This window comes from Dendrobates tinctorius, unplaced genomic scaffold (assembly GCF_039654945.1).
Source record: "Dendrobates tinctorius isolate UK_male_01 unplaced genomic scaffold, ASM3965494v1 ptg000067l, whole genome shotgun sequence".
In the NCBI taxonomy this organism is placed as follows: Eukaryota; Metazoa; Chordata; class Amphibia; order Anura; family Dendrobatidae; genus Dendrobates; species Dendrobates tinctorius.
Genome location: NW_027361735.1, coordinates 7,973,252 through 8,000,621, shown reverse-complemented (window position 1 = coordinate 8,000,621; position 27,370 = coordinate 7,973,252). Strand labels below are relative to the sequence as shown.

Below are 27,370 nucleotides of genomic sequence, written 5' to 3'. Positions count from 1 at the left end.
AGTTTTTGAATAGGTTCTCACTGTCAGATTGTTAGTGGTCTACAAACCGACACCGCACCGATCAGCTGTAGTAGATGTTAGAATGGAATAGCACCGCTCCATAGAAGGTGTAGTGATCACTGCCAGGTACTGCAGATCAGAGTACAGGATCTGCTCTGCAGTACCAAGCATTGGAGACTAAGCAGTATGTGGAGTTGGTGTGTTCCACCCTGTACACGATTTACATCAGTCATTGCTGACGGTGATACCATCTGATCAGTGGATGTGGATGTGGTATTGGACGCCCCTCGATCTCAAGGACAAAAGAAGTGGAAAGCTCCTTCAACTATTAGTGCTAGTAGACCGCTTCCATAGATAGGGCAAGAATGCCATGTCTCACAGTTAAAGGGGTTGTCTGAGACAGTGTTGGACTGGGAATAATTGGACTCCCAAGAGGAAATGATTTTTAATAACATCCTCCAAGTTCATTGCAATCAATGTTGTTATTGCCCACACAGGACATATCATCATGATCAATTAGTAGGCTGAGAATCATCCCATAAAAAAAATAGACGAAGGAGGAAATGTGCTGAAGGACTACATAGGTTGGTCACCTGCTGGACTTTGAGCCTGTTTGCACTGTGGACCCATTCATTTAATGAAACCAAATGAAGAAAAACAAAAAAAGTATTTTTTAATTTTTTTTATTCTTTCTCAAAAACAGTGCCACTCAGGTCCAGAGGGCTTGTCTAGTATTGCATTAGAGCCCTATTCAAAGTGTTTTTGGAACAATTTTTTTTTTTAATTGAATCATCATCAGCCCACAGAGTGTTACCTCCAAAATAAAATGGCGGAGTACCAGCCTATGGCCCACACTCCTCTAGGGAAGGAAGACAGGGAGAATGGGGCGCTGTGCTGGCAGCGGATTACCGATGATACTCTCCAAGCGTGTGACAACAGAACTTCTTTATTCAGGAACAAACAGGAACCTATATATGATAAGCTAGATAGAGATACACAAATGATTTATTCCTGATCTATCTGTGCAGCATCTAAAGCAGGCTGCTTATCTGATACACAGACACAGGAAAAACAGGAAATACAGTCACATGCTCTCCCTGTGTGAGCCTCTGGGAGTTTTTTTTTGTTCTAACTTTATGAACAGCATGCAAATCTAGCAACTAAGCACTCATAGACTGGAATAGAGTTGTTGCACCAAACATATTACAACATGCTGTACGCTCATTCTGATTAATACCCTGCAAGTCTGAATGATATATAAAATGACAGCCATGCAATGTAAAAACAATCTTTATTGTCATTTTCTGTTAAATAAACCATTCACATTTGATAACAGTGATCGTGTGATGTGGGACAGAAGTTGAAAAAGCAGCAGAATTTTTTTTTTATTTATTTTGACTTGTTAAATAGAAATACTAATAAATACACGAGTACCATTAACAATGCATTTCCCTGAGTTTACCGCATTGATTGAGAAGAACAAAAGCTAAAACTAGATCATAGGGTGAAGCATCATAGGATTTCATTGTGAGAAGGGGCTCAGTGGAGGGTAGATACATATGCTAGAGCAGAATATCCGAAAATTGGGGAAGGGGAACCAAACTGAAGATACTGAAAATACACCCAATACAGCTTTCAGTTTTGTTGTACCTTTGGTTTTCTGGCATTACTGTTTTTTTTACCGTTTTTTTGTGTATTTTTTTTTTACTTTCTCTATTTTGTTAAACGAAGATAAAAGTCCATTAAATAAAAATCAATTTATTTAAATTTAGCAAACCTGCCAGGGACCCAAAAAGTGTGGGAATTACGGTATATAATAAAAATAGCAGAAATAACCCCGAAAAAATGCAGCATTTCTGTAAAACACAAAAAAAGAAAAAAAATAACCCTCAAAAACAAACTAAAAATCTGCAGCAAAATGTATTATTTGAAAGAAAATGTGTAAACATTTGTCAGAAGGAAGGATTGTGAAATGTATATTGTCAGCAACTCCCATGAGGATTTTTTTCTGTGGTTGCACTGCAGATCCGTCAGCAGAATATAAGCTGTTTTATGGCAGCCTGCATCCTGCTGGGGAATATGTAAGGCAATGGGAGAAAAATTAAAGTTTTTAGCAGCCAATCACCATGTCATTATTGGAATGCTGTTTTTAGGAGCATTCACAATAATCATGGCTGTGGAGTCGGAATCATGGAGCCGGAGCCCATTTTGGTGAAGTCGGTGGCATGGAAATTGAGGAGTCGGAGGTTTGGCTTACCGACTCCACAGCCCTGACAATCACAAGATTTAAAGCGGTTGTCCACTACTTTCACACAGATTTTTAACAGCTGATCGGTGAGGGTGCTACGCGCCGGACCCCGACCGATCAGACACTGATAGCCTTTCGTAACGATAGGTCATTATCATTACGAAAGGCTATCAGTGTCTGATCGGTCGGGGTCCGACACGTAGAACCCTCACCGATCAGCTGTTATTGGTGTCAGCAGCTGCTGCTGACCAGAAGTACTCACTTGCCAAGCTGCTCCATCTTCTGGTAGTCGCTGAGGCAGGGTACTGCACATTTGCCTCCTATTCAAGTAAATAGGAGGAGGATGTGTACTACCAATTGGTGGGCACTATAAGAAGACGTCCAGATCTGGAAATGAGCACTACGTCCAGCGTCCACCACCACTGATAATAGCTGATCAGCAGGTGTGCCAGGTGTCGGACCTCGGCCGATCAGACATTTATGACCTATCCTAAGGATACGTCATTAATGTAAAAGTAGTGGACAAACTCTTTAAGGGTTCATTAGTAAATTGATAGTTTTTTGGGAAACACAGAAGGAGTAAATAATCATACATTTTACAATTATACTTTCTTTCTTATAGATGGTTGTGTTACTGTGGTTAATAACATTTTACTAGAATTTACAAAGTGCCATGCACACAGTGAGGAGTGCTGGTTTAATAAAAAGATCCTAAAACAATATAAATAAAAAGTAAAAAAAAAAAATGCATTTGTTTGCACAAACTACCATTAATATGATGTGGAAAATCACTGTGCAATTGCTTTAAATATGGTTTCCAATTAATTATTTTAAGTAATCGGGATAGAACACTGATGACACACCATTAATGACCTCACCTTCCATACATAAAGCATTACCCGGGTTACTGAAGCATATTCTTCATCACAATTTAAAAAAAAAAAATCACTGATTGCAATTGTATTTTTTCTTTTAAATGTATTACATGTGGGATTTCAAGTATTGATTTCTAATATCCCACAAAAGTAAAAGCATAACTCAAATAAATAGAGTGAACAAAGGACTAGATACAGATGCACTTTCCTTTGTTCATGGCAGCTCAAAACAAGAACATTTTTTTAAAACGACATTAAATTGGAAATCGACATTTGTGGCAAGTGGGGAAAATGTATTATTTTCTCTTGGCACATATATTTGGCATAAAGAAATGAGGTCCAGTATTGTGTTTTTATACAGACCAGTATAAAGGGAGTTTTTTTACCAGGATAGGTCCTCTTACGTAAATGCACTGGTGGCAGACATGTATCCAAAAAACAGTGCTAATCATAGAGACAGACAGAGAGAGCCTCATCTCTGACTCCACATACTTAAGAATCTGGAAAAGTGTTATATTGCCCATCCTGACTTTACAAGATGACTGATAAATTTGTTTCCAGTCCTTTAAAAGTTATTTTTTTAATTAATTTGAACTATTACCAGCATTATCCATGTTCTGAGCTGCGAAACTAAATTTACAGGCTGGCACCATTTATGGAAAAAAAGCTGACCCTGTCACATTCCTGCCTTACGGAGTTGAGGCATGAATTCCATGGGGCACTTTATAGGCACCTTAGTTTCGCATTAAATTGGCTATCAGATTTAAAATCTTAATGACCTATACTAAGGATTGGTTATCAGTATCTCGTTTCTGGAGGTCCATCACCTGACACCCCTACTTATCAGCTTACCGTGCTGATGGAAGCCAGGTATATGAGTGGAGTTGGAACACCACAGCTCTGTTCACTGTGTAGTGACCATTCCCAGATACTGCAGCCTAGCTCATATTCATTTCAACAGAAGCTGCACTTCTTCGAATGGCCACTAGAACATGAACAGAGCTGTTCTGTACTTTCTTACATCCAGCCTCTGTCAAAGCTACCAGCTGACCAATAGGGCTGCTGAGTGTCAATCCCCCAGTCGTCGGATAGGGATTGGTCATCAATATCTTAGGTCTGGAGAACCTCTAGTTCTAATATGTTAATACAATAGCGAACCGATGGCCGACCTGACAGTTTCTAAAGAAGACCTGTCCCATGACTCGTTCCCTCTTTTTTCTATATAAACTGTCAGTTCTGGAATGTGCCATAATAAGACCACTTAACTCAAAGACTCACAAGTGACTAAGGGAACATGATTCAAGTTTCTGGATTTTGTGCAATTACCTTCCACAGACTACCAATCCTCCTGTGGTTATCAGTGGCTGTATGTAATGTAAAATTGTAAACTTGTGATGTAGATGGTGACAATGTTCCCATTGTATGGGAAGAATAGAAATTCGGACAGGAAACAGTGCAATTAGAATGTCGTCTGCCAGCAGCTCATCATCGAGGACTAGTTTATATCTGTACATTTCATACACTAAAAGTTTCATGGATATACTTCATTTTCCTTCACATAAAAAGTCGATATTGCACCAGTCACAAATTTTTTAAATTGGATTCCAGTGTATAAAACAACTTCACAGTTGAGGAGATGGAGGCAACGTTGACCTCTTTTTCCCAATATGGGTTACTCAGCAGCTGAACAATATATACAAATACATTGGGAGATCCTCCCAATATCATCTGTCTCTAAACAGTGACCGTGCTGATCGACCTGCGGTGGTTGGATCTGATGAAGTCCTCTGTGTTTTCTCTTAAGAGATCTGAAACTCCTTTGGATGGCGCTACAGGTCGTGGAAGGGGTGATACTGGATTGTGCTTATCCCTGGGAGAATTGTTATAGCTGTCCCCATGGCTAGGTGAGCACACATTGTGAAGCACCCTTTCTGGAGTTGCAGGTAAACCACTGAAGTTAATGGTGGAATCGTAAAGGTTGGAAGCCATTTCTATCTTATTCTTGTCCCTCCATTCTTGTATTTTGAACTCCCGTTCTTCTTTACTCAGCTTGTCCAGTTTGTGAGCTTCGATGATGGGGGCTACACCACATGTCCCTCTTAGTGCTTTGATGAAATACCTATTCAATAGGATTAAGACATTCATGTTTAGTAGAAGATGATCACCGTAAGGTATGAAGAGCAAAATGATAGATCCCCAAAAAAATATATAAAGAGATTTTAATTTGGTGGTAAAGAGGGGAATTTTCATGAGTAACTACATCACATCTATCTTAGAGGGGAAGGGGCCACTGTCGCGATGTCAAGAATTGAGAGGTGGCCCCTCATGTCTCGCTCTTTCTATCAACTTGTATGGGCATTCCAAAAATTGCCAAGTAATTGTACTGAACAATCTTCTAGACTCCTACAAAGATGAATGGAAGAATCAAACAGGTGCAGCCACCTCTCTTCTTCTTCCACAGCAGCATGAAATGGGGCCTCTTTTTTAGATACATTAGAATTGGCAGCCACATCCATTTGTCATTTGTGGCTATGCCATAAATATCCCACATAGCATCCATACAGATGTGACTAAGCCTGGTGCTACAGGTCCAGGGCCATTCCACTCCTCCAAAGTTGGAGCCTCCTGTAGTAGTGTTTTTCACTTTGGCTAAGGGCCCTATTCCAAACACAGGACCTATTCTATCCACATGTCCTAGCCCTTTGTAGTGTCAGCAGACACCAAGCACAAGTAATCAGTGGACCCTTGATGTGGCCGACAATTCAGTGGACATTTCCACCTACTTGTTTTCCATCTATTCCCACCCTTGTCTGATTCCTATAAAGTCCTAGCTGTTAATAAAGAAAAAGGGAGATACATATACATGGAAAACAAGTGCACCGAACCGCTTGGCGTCACGATGCATGCGTTGATCTCCTGTGTTTGGTATGAACAGGCAATTTGTGTTGACAGACTCCCTTAAAAGGTCTCAATTCATATGTTTTGCTGTTGGCATCATCTTTTAGTGTCTTTCTGCTCCCGACACTTCCCTGATCTTGTCCTAACAGCTTCCTTTACACAACCGCATACTTGGCAAGGACTGGTAACTCTACCACATCAGAACAAATATATCAAAATTAATCTGCTTACCTTGGCAGGAGGGCAAGAACAGGAGTAAAAATACAGACTAGGTAGAAAGAAGCTTCTGACATCTGCTCTTCCATTATCCAGTATGGGGATGGCGTTTCACAAGAAACACATATAGCGCTGTATGCCAACGAAACAGTAAAATAGACCACGACGCTGCCGATCATTGTGACCCAGTGTACAATCGTCTGGAATTAAAAACATGAAAGGCAAATGGTAATTATTGAAAAAAGATGTGATTAATACATAATAAACGACCATATTCTCCTCAGCTTTTTTCCCCAACATTTCCTTGCAGAAAGAACTTTCTGGACCTAACTCATACACTATGTTATACAGAGATGGTCCCTGATATAGTGAATTTTTCTTGCGCTAGAAATAACAATTTATATCAGTTTTCCCCAAAGTTTTCCTACAATGTTTAAAAAGTTACCTAATGGATGCAGTTCTATTAAACTGTCCTTACCAGTTATATAGCTCTGGGGCCCGCAATCACGATGTCATACACTTTGTTCACGTGACTGCTGCAGCCAATCATTGGTGTCATCCAAGTGTTATTGTTGGGGCTACTGATTGGTCACAGCGGTCACATAGACGGTGTGATTGTTGCAGGACTAGTGATGAGGTTCCTTTAGGGCCTTTTTTTTCCCTTTTGTTCGCCAACTTTTTGAAATTCCTGGATTTCTTAAAAACTCTTTCCCGTGACATTATTCAGTTTCTTTCATACCATGCTCAGAGTCGTACTTCTACATAGCTATGGGTATGACATGTAGAAGAAAGCACAGAGATAGCATAGGGCATAAAGTATTCATATCCATCCTGATATAACATAGATCCTGTGTGCTGCACCAGATTAATGTATAGTAAATCAGAGGCCATTGTTGGGAAGAGCATCGTGTCCTGCTGAGAAATCGCTGCATGGCACAGAGGCCGTATTGTATTCTGTCAGCAGAGCAGTAGGAATCAATGTTGTCATTGATTAGATTAGACTGATTGGGCGCTCGCTGCTTACTTCACCAATCTATCTACTATTTCTCAACCAAAATCTTTACCGGGAGAGAACATTTCTCCTAATTATATGAAACAAATATAAAACAAACGCTGCATTACAACTTACCCAATTCTTTATCTCAATGGCAAGATGAAGCAATATAGTGAAGAGGGCACACGTGTTCATAGGGGTGCCGAATGAGTACAGGTCAATCCCAGACTTACAGTATGTCTAGAAAGGAAACAATGATGTTCATTAAATAAGATGCACACAGTGCCAACCAATATAACCCCCTGCAAAGCGGTCATTGACGCATATTTCATTTTTCTCCGCGTATCTCCTTACATGTACCATAATCAGTAGTGACACTTACTTGAGCTAATGCACAACAATTCTTTTCTACAAGCCTCCTATCTTAAAATTGATGATATACTGTATCACCAATGTATAGTTGTATTGTCCCTCTATGTACAACTACATAGAGCTTATTTCTGGGAATAATTACATATAGTGATATATCCTGTGATAGCCAAGAGTAGCTGCACCTTTAGCCACACCCATAGGTAGCTGGCACCTTTGGCGACATCCAGGGGTAGCTGCACGTCTCGTGACACCCATAAGTAACTGTATCTCTGGTGAATCCCACAAGTATTTACACCTATGGAAAAATACATGAGTAGCTGCACCTCTGGTGACACCCACAAGTAGCTGCACCTCTGGTGAATCCCATGAGTAACTACTTCTGGCAACACCCACAAGTAACTGCACCTCTGGTGACACCCAAAAGCAGCTGAACCTCTGGTGACACCCACGATTAGCTGCACCTCTGGTGACACCTACGAGTAGCTATACCTCTGGCAACACCCACAAGTCACAACAACACCCATGAGTAGCTGCACTTCTGGCTACACCCATGAGTAGCTGCACCTCTGGTGAATCCCACAAGTAGCTGTACTTCTGGCGACACCCATGAGTAGCTGTATCTCTGGTGAATCCAACAAGTAGCTACACCTCTGGCAACATACACGAGTAGCTGCACCTCTGGTGACACCCACAAGTAGCTGCACCTCTGGTGAATCCCATGAGTAACTACACTTCTGGCAACACCCACGAGTAGCTGCACCTCTGGCGACACCCAAAAGCAGCTGCACCTCTGGTGACACCCACAATTAGCTGCATCTCTGGTGACACCTACAAGTAGCTACACCTCTGGCAACACCCACAAGTTGCAACAACACCCATGAGTAGCTGCACTTCTGGCAACACCCACGAGTAGCTGCACCTCTGGCGAATCCCACAAGTAGCTGCACCTCTGGAGAATCCCATGAGTAGCTACACTTCTAGCAACACCCACGAGTAGCTGCACCTCTGGCGACACCCAAAAGCAGCTGAACCTCTGGTGACACCCACGATTAGCTGCACCTCTGGTGAATCCCATGAGTAGCTACACCTCTGGCAACACCCACAAGTCACAACATTACCCATGAGTAGCTGCAATTCTGGCAAATCCTACGAGTAGCTGCACCTCTGGCGACATCCACGAGTACTGTAGCTGCACCTCTTGCAACACCCACGAGTAGCTGCACCTCTGGCGACACCGATGAGTACTGTAGCTGCACCTCTGGCAACACCTACGAGTAGCTGCACCTCTGGCAACAGCCACAAAAGTCACAACACCTCTGGCAACGCCCATGAGTAGCTGCACCTCTGGCGAATCCTATGAGTAGCTACACCTCCAGCTACACCCATGAGTAACAAGACCTCTGGTGACACCCACGAGTAGCTGCACCTCCGGTGACACCCATGAGTAGCAAGACCTCTGGTGACACCCACGAGTAGCTGCACCTCTGGCAACAGCCACAAAAGTCATAACACCTTTGGCAACACCCATGAGTAGCTGCACCTCTGGCGAATCCTATGAGTAGCTACACCTCCAGCTACACTCATGAGTAGCAAGACCTCTGGTGTCACCCACGAGTAGCTGCACCTCTGGCGACACCCACGAGTTGTTGCACCTCTGGCGACACCCACGAGTTACTGCATCTCTGGCGAATCACACAAGTGGCCGCTCCTCTGGTGACACCCAGAAACAGTTACGTCTGGCAATCACCTTGAAAAGTTATAGCTCTGGCAGAACGCATTTGTAGCTATACCTTTAGAAACAGCTCACTACATGGTTATATGTTTTGGAAAATTAGGCACAACTGTGATCTAGCTATATTTTAAAATATTCGTCAGCAATTAGCGATGCCCTGTTTAAACGCTTATATTTTCAGACATTTACTTAATCCATCCTTCCAAAAATTTTGTGATTAAGCAATAACCAACTTTCAATATTGCAGACAAAATAAAATACTTACAAGGAAAGGAACAAAGAAGCAGATAAGACTTTGATAGAAGGCATCCAGGATGGCTATCCAAAATGTAGACATTTTATATGACTATAAGAAACAGACTGACGTTACCAAAAGGTATCAAACATATACATTCATTTCTGTGAATCATGAAGAGGTGAAAGGTGAAGCTTTTAGGCTATAGTGCTAAATCTGCCGGGGGCCACTTATGATACTGGAATCTCCATATGTGGCACAGGGGACTTGAAATTATTCAGGCTCCAAGACCTACAGCTCTTTCAGCTATGCCCCTTCTAATAAAGGGGTTGTCCAGGGTTGAAAAAAATGACAAAGAAGTGACTTCAAATCCAAAGAACTAGTCATTCCTAGATAAGAGATAGGGGATCTATCTGCCTTCTCAGATTGAGTGTCTATTGCTTGAGCCATTGACTCTGACCTGCATCAGGTGCACAGTAGGTTCATGCAGGCAGGCATGGATAAGGTACACTAGGAGAAGATGCCTGCAGTAATGAGAGCGCTTGGCTGCAGGCATCCTGGGCCTAGTTCTTTTGATTTACAGAATATGAGGGTGGGGCCCCTACTATCGCCCCATCCAGTCTGGAGTGCTAGGATTTAAAAATAAAGAAGCAATGGTGACAAAATCATTCACTTGGTAAATGCCTGCTGCTCCAGTGCTGCTGCCCAGATGGTCCAGACAATGTTTGTGAACTGTTCTGCAGTGATAATTTGCTGATCACTCACAAGTGACCGCTGCAGCCAATCACTGGCTTAAGCAATCATGGTAGCATGGTTGGCTTGTCATCACTGCAGGAAAGTTCTCGGGAATTCAGGTTAGTGTGTAGAAGTTATTTTATTGCATTCTCTGCTTCACGGCCATTTTTTTAAATCATTGACAACCCCTGTAATAATCTTAAGGACACATTTAGGCTACGGCACGCAGGTTTTTTTTTTCATGGATATCTTGGAGCAGAAATGGAATGCAAACTCTCCAAAACCTCCTGAAAAAGTCAAAACTTATCGAAACTTTGGAGGTCCTGCTCAGTTTCTATTCAGTTGATGCTCAGCACAAAGACTCTATAGCCTTACAGAACATGGCTGACTTTGTAGACATCTGAGAGTAAGATGACTAAACAAATCTTTATACCAGAAAATCAATATAGGAATAGCAGATAACTATCTTTATACTTCACTGAATATAAAAAAAGAAAAAAAATTTTTCAAGTCACTCAAGGTCTATATGTTGTTACTTGAAAACTTGGAGAAAAGTATATAATTTATTCAATTAAATATTAACACAGCTGTTCAAATAGAGAACAAAAGCAATTTGCCTCAATATGTAAAATTAATATGCTTCTTCAGGGATAACTATTTGCCAAGGGTAATCGGAATCAAAGCAAAATATCAGCATTTCCGACAGCTTCGGATGTGAAATAGTAGAAGCGGTTGATGAGACATCGGCGCGGCATACCGTACCTCAGACCGCTGACCACTTTTATAAAGCTCTGGCAAATTCAGGAGCGTTTCTGCCGATACATCCTTGTCCAATACCCCAAACACAAGTGGAGGCACAGAGGTGAAGATGAGATTGAAGAAGATCAGCTGCCAATAGTCAATCATCGTAGTACCCGAGAAGCCACAGAAGAACTGGAACCAGAACAGGAGGTTGACATATGCCTGGCCAAAAGAAAGAACAACGTTATTCAATGGAAATGGTCTAAACAGTTTTCAGGAGGAACATGGCCAGTGTGAACGGCACCTACTGTCCAGGTGTATCTGGACATCAGGAAGGACAATGGTCACAGTTGGGATACTACCGACAATGATTAGGGTTTTATCAAGAAAAGAATGGAGAAGATCATGGACTTTGGGAGGAACTAGAAAAACTAATTAACATTGGACCTAAATAGCACTGATATAGGGGACCAATGGCAAATAAGTCTCATCACAAGATGCATTTTATCAGAGTGAAGATTAATATTCTGCATGAATCACTGGCAGGTACAACAGAAGAGGTTCATAGGTGTAAGAACAATATATTGGTCTTTGCAGTCCTATAGCTCATCATAATGCACCATTCTACCTGCTTTGGGCCCCTATATCTCCTGGGCCCCATTGCAGCTGCCCATGTTGCCCCAATGATATGTCTGGCCCAGGCATATATATTAACAGCTTTTTTTCTTTACGCTACATCTGCATTTCCTGATGTTGGTGAAGACCAACTTTGAGCATAATATTATACCATGTATGTTGGTCAGCTATTACAGCTATATTGAGATATTTTTTGGAGAACCCAAAGGGTCTGTCACATGAACAACATCGGCAGCTTTTCTGGCTTCCTGCAAAAGTCACAAGTCAGGCCCGCCATAGCCTATAGTCAACAATGTGGCCTCTAGAGAGAGACAACAGTTAATGAGTTTACAGATGCTCTCCAAGATTTGTGAAAGACACCAATATCTTACAAACCACATGCAATACTTTTTTGGCCCCCAATGTTAATGAATTTGGATTTCTTATCTTGGGATCAGTTGAGCCAAGAATAAAAGCAAAATAGGACACATTTGTAGTCCTCCTGACTGAGGGTCACACTGGTTGGGTACCTGCCAATTGGACACTAGTGGTGGAGTTGAGCAAATAGATTTGTGCTCCCCTTGTCTGGTGTTACGTCAGGTCACTGGACACTCTAAACCTGGCATCCTGGGTGCGTCCGGTCACATGGCTTCACGTGACATCATAAAGTACATTGTGGGGACTAGTAAACGCCACAGGCACCCAGGATGCCAGGCCAAGAGTTTTAGCCACAATAGTGAAGACCATCCTGGTCTGGCTGCATTGTTGGACTGGACTCAATGCTGGACCAACCAGAGTAGTATGAATGTATCTTGACTCGAATTGATGGCATATTGTAGTTTTATGCTATGAAAGTATTCACAGAAAAAACTCATTCTGACTCGAAGACCTGCTGGCAATCAGCTCATATCTGCAGGTCTGATAACCAGCTTTTAGGAAAGCAGCTGCAGGATTAGTACATGGCACTTATTCTGATTAAAAGTGAATCTGTCACCAGGTTTTTGCCACCTAATCTGACAGCAGCATGATGTAGGGCTAAAGACCCTGATTCCTGTGATTTGTCACTTATTAGGCTGCTTGCTATAATTTTCAGAAAATGACTGTTTTATCAGCAGAAGATTATCACTAGAGGACTAGTAAAGCAGCTGTCAGGTTGTCTCAATATTCATGAGCTCTGTATAATCCCGCCCCCATGACTGATTGGCAGATTTCTGTGATCAGTGGTGTGGGCGGGGTTATGCAGACCTCAGCATTCAGAGAGCTGCTAGATGTGCAGCAGATACAATGGTGATTTTATCAAAATAACAGCAAAGGAGCCTGGTGAGTGACATATCGCTGGAATCAGGGTCTCTGCCCCTACATCAAGCTGCTCTCACATGGGGAAGCAAATAGCAGGGGCAACCTTTTACACCGCTCTCCGTAACGCTCTAGTCAACGTCTCCCGTGATATTTTGGTCCAGCTCCTTGTATCGTTGGAAGGCTTTTATCATGCCAGTTAACGCACTGAATGATTTTGTCCTAGAATAATATCCATAAACAGGACGCCGTACAAACTGAAAAAGAATTGATCTCAATTCTGCGGATCCATTATCCCAGTGGAGGAATCACATTCATTTACAAACATGATTAACGTATTCATAAGTTAATGGGCGAGATAGTGGAGCTTTTATGTTGGTGGCAAGCGTTGGAAGATTAATGAGTTTGTCTTCTGTTGAGCAGTTATAATACTGGAAGGAGGGGAAAAAAAACTGTTTAAAGATTTTCCTTGGCTTTAAGTCTTTATCCCTCATTAAATATGAAATAAAGAAAATACGTCTTTATTTTCAGTTTGGCTTGTTTTTTTTTGTTTTTTGTTTTTCTTTTCACTTTGAATTTCGAGTTGTCAAAATCCTGCCTGCGATTCATTTATTCAAATTAGCTTCATTCCCAGTAATCACATCATTTGCATTATTAAACTTTAAAGAAAAAAAGAAAACTGCTTAATTTAATCTACGTCAGGGAAGAAAGAAAAAAAAAAAAAAGAATTTGACAAAAAATGGTTTCCTGGACAACTAAAGGCGAATATAGTGTCACAATACATCGCATTCTTCACACGTTATCTTACATGAGCATTGTCTGAGACTTTCACCATCAGAAATGATGTGCGGTGTACGCAAATTGTTACCACTAATTTAATTTGATGGATGCCGTAATCAATTACTGACTATGCAAAGATTACTCATAAAACAGCTCTAAAAAAAAAATAAAAAAAAGTTCATCTTTCACTGTTTGCGACAGCTGCACATCAATGGAAAAGGATTTCATACAGGAGTCTTACCGCCTATTATTCCTGGATCATAACAATACACATCATGGGTGGAAGTCTGCTTCCTTGCTTCACTGACAACGTAAAGACATTCTCTATTGTTAACGGATTCATTGATAACTAAAATCCCAAAATTGTCCGCAGCCACCAGACGGCCCCGCGCCCTCCAGCAACCCATGGGGGTTCACCCAATTGGGCCATTTTATTACATGTTTAGTTGGATAACAGTTACGACATTTAGATCCTAAAAACTACATACCACATTTTTATAGAAGAAGTAGATGACCATTTTTGCCAGTCGAGTATAGCACCAGTGACCATGGACGAGAAGAAGTTTCTTTAGATGCTTGAAGCGAGATATGGCAAAATCACTGGACATAACAGCCTGGAATCAAGGGGACAAAGCCATATTGTGAATCTATAGGGCTGCCAAATCTGGATGTAAGGGTTCTCAAAACTAAAGATTTAATTAAAAAAAAAAATACTTTGAAACATATATTTACATGTACATATGTATAAATATATATATATATATATATATATATATATATATATATATATACACACACATACATATGCATATATATATATACCACTATTCCCCACGCAGGCGCAGTAACAGCCACGTCGTTACTGCGCATGCGCGGGTAGAGTGCACAGTTGTGGCTGTTACTGCGCCTGCGTGGGAATAGTGGTGACGTGAATGTCAACTGCACCTGCATAAGTGACAAACACGTCACCGCTATTCCCGCACGTGAACTGCTCCTGCGTAAGTGACACTGCCACGGTGCCTTATGGGATTCGGGGACAGCGGCCGGAAGTCCCAACTGGCGATTATATATATAGAAGATTTAATTAAAACAAATCTGAAAAATATAATATACAAAAAATTTGTTCTTTTTTTTAGTAAATCTTCAGATACTTACACATATACTATATATATACTGTACATAATTTAATTTAAAAAATTCTGAAAAGCAATATATATTTTTTCTTCTTTTTTAGCAAATCTTCAGTTATATATATATACATAACTAATGATTAGCATCATTATTCTATTATTTTTATTTTAATTATCAATAAGTTAAAAAGTTAAAAAAAAAAAAAAACAGGCAAACCCCTCCCTGATCACAGCAAAAATGCATTCATTTGGTGAGAAAAATAATTTTTATGTACTTGAATTTCATAAAAAATTTGCCACCATTTGCCCTCTATAGCTGTCACTTGCTGACAGCAAAATTACTTCAATCAGCTGAGAGGATTCTCAGTAATGTCCAAAAACCACATTGAAGTTGATTGGGCAGGGAAACAAAGAGCTTGTAAAAGTCAAACAGTGCAAGATTCTTCACAAAATCTAATTGCAATAATGATTTTTTTTTTTGCCTTAAATTGTTCCCAATGGTGGACAATCCCTTTAAGGCCCCCATACATAACAGGTAAAAGTCAGCTGAATTGTCAAAGTATATGAAAACAAGTGTGCTGTCAGCACTTTTTCTCTATATGGCCACATTAAACTAAATGTCCACCTTTCACAAATCATCTTGGATGCGGAGTTCCAATTTTCAAATTCTCGTCTCCGATTAGAAAACTCTGGTTGCCTGTAGCCACCACTAGGGGGAGCTTAATGCATACAGGTCATACTTTACACATCTTCATTAAACAGCAGGCAGTAAGCGCCCTCTAGTGGCAGACAGAAATTGAAATTTATGCCGGATTGGTGACAAAATTTCTGGAAAATTTTGGCCATAAGCAAAAATGAACAAAAATATGTGTAAATGAACACCGCTTCAAATAAACTTGTGATGAAATGACCAGAACCCCATTTATTCTTCCACAGAGTTATGGTGCATGGAGAATTGTTCTTGTCCCATCTGCCTTTTAACTGCAATAATTGAAGCAATTATCGAGGCCAATGGCGATCAATTCCCAATATTTCTACGTTTCATCAGCCATGAAGAAAAGTGATCAGGAGAGAATCTATAGCGATAATGTGAGCACAATGGGAAATATGACCACGGTACCTGCATTCCTTCCTGGCCAGAAATGCCAATCCCAACGTCTGCGCACTGAATCATGCTGACGTCATTCGCTCCGTCACCTAAGAAAGAAGATCAGATTTGTCATGTAGGACGTTTCCTAATAACAGATTTAATTGAATGATCTGCGCAATGTCGGAATGTCTTTATTTCATTATTTACAGAATAATGGGGGTAAGGGGAATAGAGGCACAAGCTCATAGAAAATAATGCCTGGAAAAAATCAGTAAGCAGCCTGGAAACAATCAGTAAGCAGCCTAATAGTCTTATATGATCTGGACAAACATGGTCAGTCTTTGAAAGTCAAAGAGACGTAGAAACGCCCAAGATGGAACCTAGTGACAATTTAACAAATAGCCAGCTTACTGACAGTTTCCAGCTAGCAGCAAGAATATTTTTTGACAATTTTGCACAGGGAGACATTTCTTAAAAAAAGTGATACCAACAGGAAACAGCGCCACTGCTGCCGACAGGTTGAATGTAGTAACTTCAGTGGTAATACCAAGCATAATTTACCCCACGAATAGATCATTTCAATAGTAGACGAGTGATTTTTTTAGAATTTTTTTTAATGATGTGACTGCTAGGAAGCCCTGCGTATATTCCTACACCTACCTATAGACAGGGTCATGACGTTCAGCTTGTCTCGCACCAGTTTGACCACCATACTTTTCTGCAGGGGAGTAGCTCGGCAGCACAGGACAGATCGGCAATACTTGGTCAACTCCAAAAATTTTGTTTCCAAACCACCTTGAAAGACAACGCTTAACGTCCTCCCGTCAATGACCAGTCCGACCTCAGGACGAGCCATCCTCGCTTCACAGTCATCTTCAGTCTTTCGCTTTTTAAAGAAATATCTCTTCTTTTTCTCAGGGGAGAACTTTTTGACCTCTTCAAGGGTGCAGTCCAAGATAGACTCACAGGTTTCCTATGACCCCAAAAAGAAAGGACACCTTAAACAATGGACATTAATGCACCAGTTAAGTCCAATCAAGCTTTAATGCTTCATAGAGAACAAGGCAGGTACATACTGGGACTGAAATCACAGAGGCCCATGCTGTCCCCAACCCCAAGCAGCAGATGGGGATATATTACTAATATTACCCTGGATGGAGGAAAGCAAGATTTACTACAAGATCAATATTTCTAATGATACCTCCATCACAACTTTTAACAGTATGGGTGTCTTGACAACACCGATTCTGTTAACAACGTAGCAGACAAGGCGGCCCATGACCAGACAGGCCCTTCTGGTATTTGACAGAATTGCCAGATGGCCAGTCTGGACCTGGAACAAGGGATGGGACTTAGAACACAGCAGTACCTTTTATTAAAGGGAACCTGTCATGTAGCACCTGTCCACAGGCTACTTGTTATAGAGCAGGAGGAGCTGATCAGATTGATTTACATTCTTGTGGGTAAAATTTCAGGATAACTTGTATTTTATTCATGGAAATTCCTGGCATTTGTGTGATGAGTCCAGTGGGCGGTTCTACTAGAGATTGGCAGTCTTCCCTGTTTGACTGTGCAGACAGCTGCCAATCACTGAGTAGGACTGCCCACTAGACTCATGGACACAAGCACTGGGGCATTCAATGAGTAAAACACTGATAGCCCGAGTTGCTCATTCCAGTCTTGATAAGAGGGCATGCTGGAGTCAGACGCTCCTGATTCATGAAGACATGCGTGCCTCTTCATGAATCTGAAGCATCTAATACAGCGCATGCATAAGCCTTTTTGTATGACCAAACAACTCAATCTTTGTTTCATCAGTTCACAGGACCTTCTTCCAAAATGTAACTGGCTTGTCCAAATGTGCTTTTGCATACCTCAGGCGACTCTGTTTGTGGCGTGCTTGCAGAAACGGCTTCTTTCGCATCACTCTCCCATACAGCTTCTCCTTGTGCAAAGTGCGCTGTATTGTTGACCGATGCACAGTGACACCATCTGCAGCAAGATGATGCTGCAGGTCTTTGGAGGTGGTCTGTGGATTGTCCTTGACTGTTCTCACCATTCTTCTTCTCTGCCTTTTTGATATTTTTCTTGGCCTGCCACTTCTGGGCTTAACAAGAACTGTACCTGTGTTCTTCCATTTCCTTACTATGTTCCTCACAGTGGAAACTGACAGGTTAAATCTCTGAGACAACTTTTTGTATCCTTCCCCTGAAAAGCTATGTTGAATAATCTTTGTTTTCAGATCATTTGAGAGTTGTTTTGAGGAGCCCATGATGCCACTCTTCATAGGAGAATCAAATAGGAGAACTACTTGCATGTGGCCACTTTAAATACCTTTTCTCATGATTTGATACACCTGGCTATGAAGTTCAAAGCTCAATGAGGTTACAAAACCAATTTAGTGCTTCAGGAAGTCAGTAAAAAGTAGTTAGGAGTGTTCAAATCAAGAAAATGATAAGGGTGCCCATACTTTTGCACCGGTCAAATTTTGTTTAAATGCAGATTGCACATTTTCTGTTAGTACAATAAACCTCATTTGAATCCAGAAATATAACTGAGTCCATCAGTTATTAGATATATGAAACTGAAATACCTGTTGCAAAAACCAAAATTGTTATAAAGAAAAAAGGTTAACATTAATAGGGGTGCCCAAACTTTTACATATGACTGTATATCATTCTGCCCACTTCTCCTTCTCTGTACCATCTGACCACAGATCAGACGATATGTACAACCTGACAGGTTCCTTTTAAGAGCAGATGTAGCAGAGCTGACATTTTAACACGATAAATTCAACTGTGTGTTTTATCCCTTGAGGATTGAGGGACACGTGCTACATTATCCTAAATCAGTACATTATGGCAGAGCACAAACATAAGAATCAATTGACGTCAGCTCTGCTACATCTGTACTCGCAACTCCCTTAACAAATGGCCAACTACTTCAAATATTCTTACATTAATAGGTGAGTCATGGCTGAGGCACGCCTGGGTTTGTCAAGCACTTTGTGTGTCTTCTAGTTATCTCTATTTATTTAGGCTGTGGGCCGCAGGACTCGGCCAAGTCACCCTGCTGTCTGTAAGAAGCTCTTTCCAAACAGAGACTTACGTGTGTCGCATACATGTTTAACAATGTATTACCAGCAGAGGTTTGGACTGTGATCTGTGTATGAGGAAGTAGAAAAATAGAATTTCACTCCTTCTACTTCCTCCTTTTTATTTCTGCAACTGCAAAAGAATTGTCAAAAATGTATCCATCCATCCATCCAAAATGAAAGCAGCACGCCTTGGAGGATTCAATTTGATGTTTATTAGCCCATTCGGCTATGTGCCCATACAGTGCGATGTTTCGGTCCAAAAAGGGTGTGGACCTTTCCCTTTTTGGACCGAAACGTCGCACTGAATGGGCACATAGCCGAATGGGCTAATAAACATCAAATTGAATCCTCCAAGGCTTGCTGCTTTCATTTCTGATGGATATTTCTGAGGTTTCGTATATGCCTGGAAGCGTGCACCCACTTTTTTATTTTTTCTTTTGTGCTGCTTTTTCATTTTTTCATTATATCTGTCCATCTATATTACTGTTTGGTGTCGCACATTAAAACATTAAAGGGAATCTGTCAGCAGGTTTTTGCCACTTAATCTGAGAGCAGCATAATATAAAACAGGAGACCCCAATTCCAGTGTTGTGTCACTTATTAGACTGTGTGTTGTAGTTTCAATACAATCAGTGTTTTATCAGCAGGAGCTTATCACTTCCTGACTAGGTCTCATGTGCAGGATAGTCAGGCTAATCTGTGTAACCCCGTCCCCACCACTGATTAGCAGCTTACTGACAATGCACAGTGTACACGGGAAGCTGCAAGTCAGAGATGTGGGCGGGGTTATATACAGAGCAGAAAACATAGCTCTGCTATATCTCCTTCAAATAAAACAGGTATTTTATGAAAACTACATTAAGCAACCCAGTAAGTGACACATCCCTGTAATCAGGCCTTCTTGCCCTATGTTACGCTGCTCTCAGATTATATAGCAAAAACCCTCAGATATACGTATTCCCTTTAAGAAGAAATTGGGGACAAGAATAAGGGAGTAATGCATGATTGTAAACTCAAACTACAATGGTTTGTCTGCTGTCTCTAACCATGGACATACATAAGCCAGTTTAATATCGGCTTTAAAAGTTTTAGATACATTAAGTAGAAAATGATAGTTGCAAAGATTTACATATTCTATAGGAAGATTATCATGCTAAGATGGCCATACACAAATAATACAAATACCGGGACTCCTTCACTAGGGAATTAGTAAGGGTACCAAATCCTATACAATGATGTTTTCTGATAAGCAAAAAGTAATAAAACTTCTTGCAAAGTCAGGAAAACTTATATTAATAGAGAGTCCAAACATTGATAAGCGATATAGTAACACGTTGCTGCAGTGTGACCCCAATTATCATATGTGGTTTATAAGAGCAGGAAAAAGATGTGTCAGGATGTTAACCAATTGATATTAAGATATTAGAAACCACGTAAACACGCAAAGTGTAATGTTATAATTCTAACGTCACTGTGATATACATCCCATACGTTGTGGAAACTAGATGCTTCAAAACGCACCAACATATCCATTGGACCTGTGTCCATCTGACCCTTTCATCCATTTATTGCATTATTTAGTCTAAAAAAAAACCTTTTATCACAATATGCAAATTGGTTGCGATCTCGTTCCGGAATCGGGACAGTTTTGGTCCTGACCCTTCAAAGTGAAGCAACATCACTTGCTATAGAAATGGCACTAGTAAGTGAGAGCACCTGTACAGTGACATCTGCTAGCAAAACAATCCCTAGAAGAATGTTAAGCATGCAAAATTTCACTTGTGTCTCCAGATCAAATAAAATATGACGTCTAACGTTGCACCCATAAGTGTCGCTATACAACATCAAGGCATGTACAAACTGGCTCTGCAAGGAACGGGTCAGCCAGACATACCAATGCTAGGCATAGATACGACATAGTAGTGCTAGGCATATAAGATACGACATAGCGGTGCTAGGCATACAAGACACAACATACTGGTGCTAGGCATACAAGACATGATATACTGGTGCTAGTCATACAAGGCACGACATACTAATGCTAGCCATACAAGATACGACATACTGGTGCTAGGCATACAAGATACGACATACTGATGCTAGGCATACAAGATACGACATACCGGTACTAGGCGTACAAGATACGACAAAGCGGTGCTAGACATACAAGACACGACATACCGGTGCTAGCCATACAAGACACGACATACCGGTGCTAGGCATACAAGATACGACATACTGATGCTAGGCATACAAGATACGACATACCGGTACTAGGCGTACAAGATACGACAAAGCGGTGCTAGACATACAAGACACGACATACAAGATACGACATACCGGTGCTAGGCATACAAGATACGACATACTGATGCTAGGCATACAAGATACGACATACCGGTACTAGGCGTACAAGATACGACAAAGCGGTGCTAGACATACAAGACACGACATACAAGACACGACATACCGGTGCTAGGCATACAAGATACGACATACTGATGCTAGGCATACAAGATACGACATACCGGTACTAGGCGTACAAGATACGACAAAGCGGTGCTAGACATACAAGACACGACATACAAGATACGACATACCGGTGCTAGGCATACAAGATACGACATACCGGTGCTAGGCATACAAGATACGACATACCGGTGCTAGGCATACAAGATACGACATACTGGTGCTAGGCATACAAGATACGACATACCGGTGCTAGGCATACAAGATACGACATACCGGTGCTAGGCATACAAGACATGACATACCGGTGCTAGGCATACATGATATGACATACAAGCACTAGCCAGACATTCCCGTCATATAGACTTCGCTTGTACATATTCTAAATATGGGAAGTTTATTGTTCTTTTATGAACTAGGATTGCAGCATTTATTGTTTCCTGGCACCGGGATTTCAATTGCTAGAAATAGAATAGTAGTATGCAGTAGAAACATACAGTAGCCATATCTATACCATAAAGCTTAATGTTACATATGAAAAGAAAAGGTGCTGAGCATGTGTACTGCACACCGTATAATGCACACCCACCAAGGTCTCGTGTGTTTTGGAGGAGTGTGCAGTGCGCGTTGTATGTTAATTATGTATACAGTATATAGAGATTGGCAATAGTAAGGAACCTGAGGCTACAAAGGCCGAGATGGTCTACGTAACGTAAAGACACACAAGGTCAAGATTGACTGGGGTGACTGCGAGGCCCTAATTTTTGTTAAGGTTGAAAAGAGGAGTTGTTTATGCAAAGACCCAATTCAGGAAAAAAAAACCTTTGACTAATACAGTATGTGCATAACATGGCCATATAATATCTACAGATATATTGAGTGCTAGTTTCTGTAGGCTTTACCAAGAAGGCATTGCTCATAGGTTAATCCTGAAGAGCAACCTAAAGAAACTCCACCAAAGACTCCTATGAATTACACCCCTTTGGAAAAGCCCATAAAAATCTGTATAGAATAAAAAAGGCTCATATACAGTATCTGGAACCATATGCAGGATTAAAAAAACCCAAAACAACCCTGCATACTCAGAGAAGCAGCGAGGATAAAATATGCACAAAAACTGCCCACTTTTGACCTGCTAACAGGTCCCCTTTAAATCACAATGCCTAATTAATAGCACAACTGTCCCCTTGCTGTAACTTTAAGAAGACCTTACAGGGAGGAAATTTATAGTTCGTCGTATAGTTGATGTGGAGACGCCTAACGGTTAGTCCTGGGGAATTTGTCCCTTTTGCAGATGTCATGGTCCAGCCCTGAAGACACTTATCGCATGAAATCATTCAACACACCTTACTCTCGGTATTAATTGTAAAAACCATATCGTTCTGATCCAGAAGTTGGCAAGAGTAGGCAATATTAATGGCAGTCTCTTGTTTGTCTCCAGTCAGCACCCAGATGTTGATACCAGCTTCTCTCAAGGCAGCAATGGTGTCTGGAACGCCCTCCTGCAGACGGTCTTCTATACCTGTTGCACCTTCAAAATAACAATACAACATTTTTCAAAGTGACACGGAAAGTGAGTGGTCATCCTACATATCAGACTGCTTGCTTTGAGCTGATGAGAGGCAAATACCCCTAAACATGTGTCTGCAAATAGAGTGTCTGGCTTTGCTTTTTATCTCATGTAAGTCATGCGCAAGGCTTGATCATGGTTGAATATAGACTTTTAGGACTGCTACCCCCAATAGGTGGCAGTAGAGTTCCTGTGCTCTTCCGATCTGAAGTGGCTATTTCCATACTGACATATAGTCACACAACACTGTATTTAACCCCTTACTACTAATAATGTATACTGTTGAGTCAGCCAAAGGTTTTACTGCACCCTTGCCAATAAACCAGGAGACTGGCACGTGCATCTGCGCCATTTGCCAGCATATTCATATTCCTTTTCATAGGACTAACATTCACAGGCCAGATAGTAAAAGGTTCAGATAATTTGGCCTGGTAGTCACCAATAGCAGACATGCCTCTGCAGGGAGAGGAGCAGTCACCGGAGATCCAAGAGATCAAACACCTATAGATTGGAAACCGGTTGGGGGAGTTTTACCTTATTCATGTAAATGTCTCCTGGTACTTTATACTAACACTCAGGTGTGACTACGGATGTGTCTCAATCAGATCTCCTGCAATGTTCAATCATCCTAGAACACAATGCACCCAGGTCCGGCTTTAATATTGCGCCTCCAGGCAGGTTATACACAGTATAATTATAATTAATGTGACAGCTCTTTTCTTTAAAGTATCTCCAAGAAATTAAACAATGATGTTGTGTGCATGGAGAGTCAGCCTGCCGTGACAATAGTTCTGTATGCACTGGATCAGGTCTAGGAGATCTTTTACGAAATCTTGGACAACATCTTTAATTTACCCGTTCTCAGGGCCAGAGATAAATTTCTCTAGCCACTAAGTGTGACTGCAGATTGCTGAAACCTGACAGTGTGTATTACGCACACAGTAGCCAGAGTGAGAGGGTGGTCACGTCACCACTAGATTCTCATGCGCTTCTCTCAATGTTGTATTGAGAATCTATGCCACACATGCCCATAAGTATGCAAATCGCTCACTGACGGCCCACTCGATTTGGCAAATAAGGGAAGTCCTGACATTATGCATAATGCACACCGTCAGGATTCACCAACCTGCACTCAATCTAGGAAATTTAGATTGAGCCCGGTTTATCTTCTTATGTTCCTAAAGCCCTGAACCAAGCTGCCTACCGCTGAAACGTAACCGCCAATTTTTCATCCAGGAACTGAGAATTCGGTGGGTGGGTAAGAGAAGGGACTTGTTGCGACATGGAAAAACATGCAATAAGGGCTGCTGCACATCTCATTATGCAGACTATATACACCCTTCCAATACAGTATGTATGACTTACCAAGCAGGGTGAGGTTCGTTTCCAGATGCTGAGCGGTTTCCATTAGCAATTCCTCTCTGTTATCAATTGCTGCTTCAGCTTCTTCTCGAAAGTTTGACCATCGCTCAAAATCTTCCTCACTCAAAACCTAAGACGAGATGTTAAAGAAAGGCCACACATTGTTCATTTGTACACAGGCATAAGAAAATACATTAATCTGAAGAGGATTGCATCATTAGAAGTCAGGAAACCTGACAAATCGCATTTTACAAAATTCATGGAAAACGTACAAGAACGCTCAAAATAGATTCACAGATTTTATTCCCCAATAAATCAGCAAAGCGAAGATAAGAAACTTTGCAATATATCTTACAGAAAAGTTGCCCATTAATCATTTTTTTTCTCTTTGCCTCCTGCATTTATTCCCTTACAAAAACTGCTCAAATCTGTCTACAGGTCTGTCTTCAGTGAGGGATCAAATTACAGCTACCGCCTATAGAAGTTTATTTAGAGAGGTGAAGAAAGTGCTGGAAGGAAATAGAAGCAAAGGAACACACAGAAGCTAAATAATGCCGGATAATGGTCATATAATGGCCAGAAATAGTGTTATTGCTCATGTACAAGCGTATGAAGTGTTTGCTGAACAGTCACCTGAAATGACAGAAACAAGCTGCCCACTAGCGATCTGTATATAATATATCCAATGATCCATTCCATTTATGATACTGGTTGTAAACGTTATCAAACATTACTTCCCTAAATGTCTTTAACATCATGAGACTTTGAACTGCAGCAATTGAGCGCTTTTTTATTAGCTGTCACCAGAAAGTGGAGAGACGGCGAGTACCAGAAAGCAGGACTCCAATGTACGGGTGCAGTAGGGATCTCAGGCGTTTATTACCTTTTTCGCTATGCACAGAGTCCTCAGCCCGTCTCTAGCATACCAATCGAGGTGCCTCTGAGTTCTTGAATGGATCCTCCGTAGATTCTTTCCCTCACTTATATTAACTATAAAAAAAAATAAATTTAGATTTTATCTACTCATGCTTACTAAAGGGGTTGTCTGGAGAGTGTTAGGAGAGTCATAGAAAATCACCCACTGGAATTTACCATAAAAGGGGAACCGGATAGCAGGTGTTTAATTCAACAATGGTGCCTCCGCAGGATAAATAAAGTATTACACAATTATTATTAAAATCAATGAGCTTTTTGTGTTGTGAACAGACAAAGCAGATACACCAACGAGACTTTTTTTTGGCAGCCACTCAATGATCTGGTAAAGTGATGAGCATCCTGAACAAGGACTTATATTGGAGTCAAAATTTGCATTTGCCCCCCTGCTACTTTGATATTACAAATGGCAGTCCCAGGAAAAGCATTTTTAACCATACAGCAAATACACGATATACCATTCTTGAAAATGAATAACTTGGATAAGTCTCTGCTTGGTCTGTATTTAAGGGAATCTGTCAAAAGTTTTTTGCTATGTAATCATAGGAGCTGAGACACATTTCAGCGGTGTCACTTATTAGGCTGAGGGCTGTTGTCTCAATACAATGAATGTTTTATCAGCAAGAGATTATCACTACAACTTTCATGAGTCCTGGTCTGACCACACCCCTTCCTTTGATAAGCAGCTTACTGTCAATAGACAACGTAACCTCAGTAAACTAAAAGACACATAGAGATACTGATTCTAACTATCTCTACAGCATGATGCTCTCAGATGAGGTGGTGAAAACTTGGTGACAGAGTCCCTTTAAATCTTCAGTATAGATACATATTAACTTCACATTAATAGTAAGTGGATATCACTGGGCATGTACTATCCTGATTGTCATCTTGGCACATAATTAGCCTAGATTCCTTGTACTATGTAGATCTGATCTTTCAGAAATGTAAAAAACTAACAAATCTTTAAAGGCGCGATTACTATTGCTAATTGAATATTTCTAGAAGAGTTTTCCTCATTAGAAAGCTACTTTGCTCATATTAAAGATATGACATACAATGCTAATATTTCTTGATGCTCACCTTTGGCTGGGTCATTCAATAAATCCATGATGGCAGAATCGGCTCCTTTGGTGTACACAATTATCTCTCTAGTGATTGGGTGACGAACCACCACGGACATTCTTTTTCTGACAGAGTCAAAGCCCAAAGTATAGAGCAGGTCAAAGGTGAGAAGGCTGCCTTGTGGAAGTCGTACTGTCACCTGGTCGGGGGTGCGGGACATTAGGGTGAAGCTATATGCTCTTGCTGCATGCACCAGGGCAGCTTCATCAGGACTCTCAGCCTCATATAAGAACTCATCTTCTATACTGAATGTGCCAACGGTGGCAAACATTTCATCAATACAGTTGTCAGGGCTGTTCTTGCTTGGTGTAGAGTATTCTCTGCCACTGCTTTCATTTTCCGCATCAGCTGAACTAGAACGAGAGGCGCTATCGGGACTGACTTTGTTGTTCTTCACACTGGTTGGAGTTGCAGGGTCAGAGCTGGAGGGAGTAGTGGAGGACGACTGGCTCAACCTCAACAGCTTCAGCCTTTGGAACAAATGCTGGAACTTCTCCAAAGACGATGCCGATGGTTTCAGTAATGGAGGCATGGTAACCTTAAGGAGCAAATGATCAGAATTAAAATGTGAGGAATATTGGTTCAAAATTATTCGTATACATAGCTTATTTTTAGATTTCGTCTTGTATATCTGGGATAATAATGTACTACTTTGTCCCTTTAAATGAGTCTTTTATTAGTAGGATAAAGGGTTTACTTTTCTCCAGAAACTGTACCAGTCTTGTCTATTGGCTGGTAAAAGCATGGATTCTCATTCTTCTTCTAGTGGGGCTTAATAGACAGAATATCTGGGCCTAACCGGCGTAGCAAGGGAAAGGGCACAGCGGCGTTTTCCTTGGCAGAGAGATTCTATGAAG

At 41.0% G+C, this 27,370-nt stretch overlaps 1 protein-coding gene across 3 annotated transcripts in view; it reads right to left on the bottom strand.

Moving 5' to 3' along the window:
* Positions 1–1,274: 1,274 nt before the first annotated feature.
* Positions 1,275–27,370, bottom strand: part of ATP10B (ATPase phospholipid transporting 10B (putative)) — a 620,908-nt gene continuing 594,812 nt past the window's right edge. For all 3 annotated transcript variants that reach the window (XM_073581014.1, XM_073581015.1, XM_073581016.1), the window contains 12 exons: positions 26,472–27,051; positions 25,339–25,445; positions 24,459–24,585; positions 22,870–23,054; positions 16,618–16,930; positions 15,988–16,064; positions 14,226–14,351; positions 11,068–11,268; positions 9,601–9,681; positions 7,367–7,471; positions 6,253–6,437; positions 1,275–5,242 (listed from right to left, as the gene is read on the bottom strand). In XM_073581014.1, the coding sequence (XP_073437115.1) occupies positions 4,858–5,242; positions 6,253–6,437; positions 7,367–7,471; positions 9,601–9,681; positions 11,068–11,268; positions 14,226–14,351; positions 15,988–16,064; positions 16,618–16,930; positions 22,870–23,054; positions 24,459–24,585; positions 25,339–25,445; positions 26,472–27,051 (2,472 nt within the window). In that variant the 3' untranslated portion in view covers positions 1,275–4,857. The remainder of the gene's footprint in view (positions 5,243–6,252; positions 6,438–7,366; positions 7,472–9,600; positions 9,682–11,067; positions 11,269–14,225; positions 14,352–15,987; positions 16,065–16,617; positions 16,931–22,869; positions 23,055–24,458; positions 24,586–25,338; positions 25,446–26,471; positions 27,052–27,370) is intronic.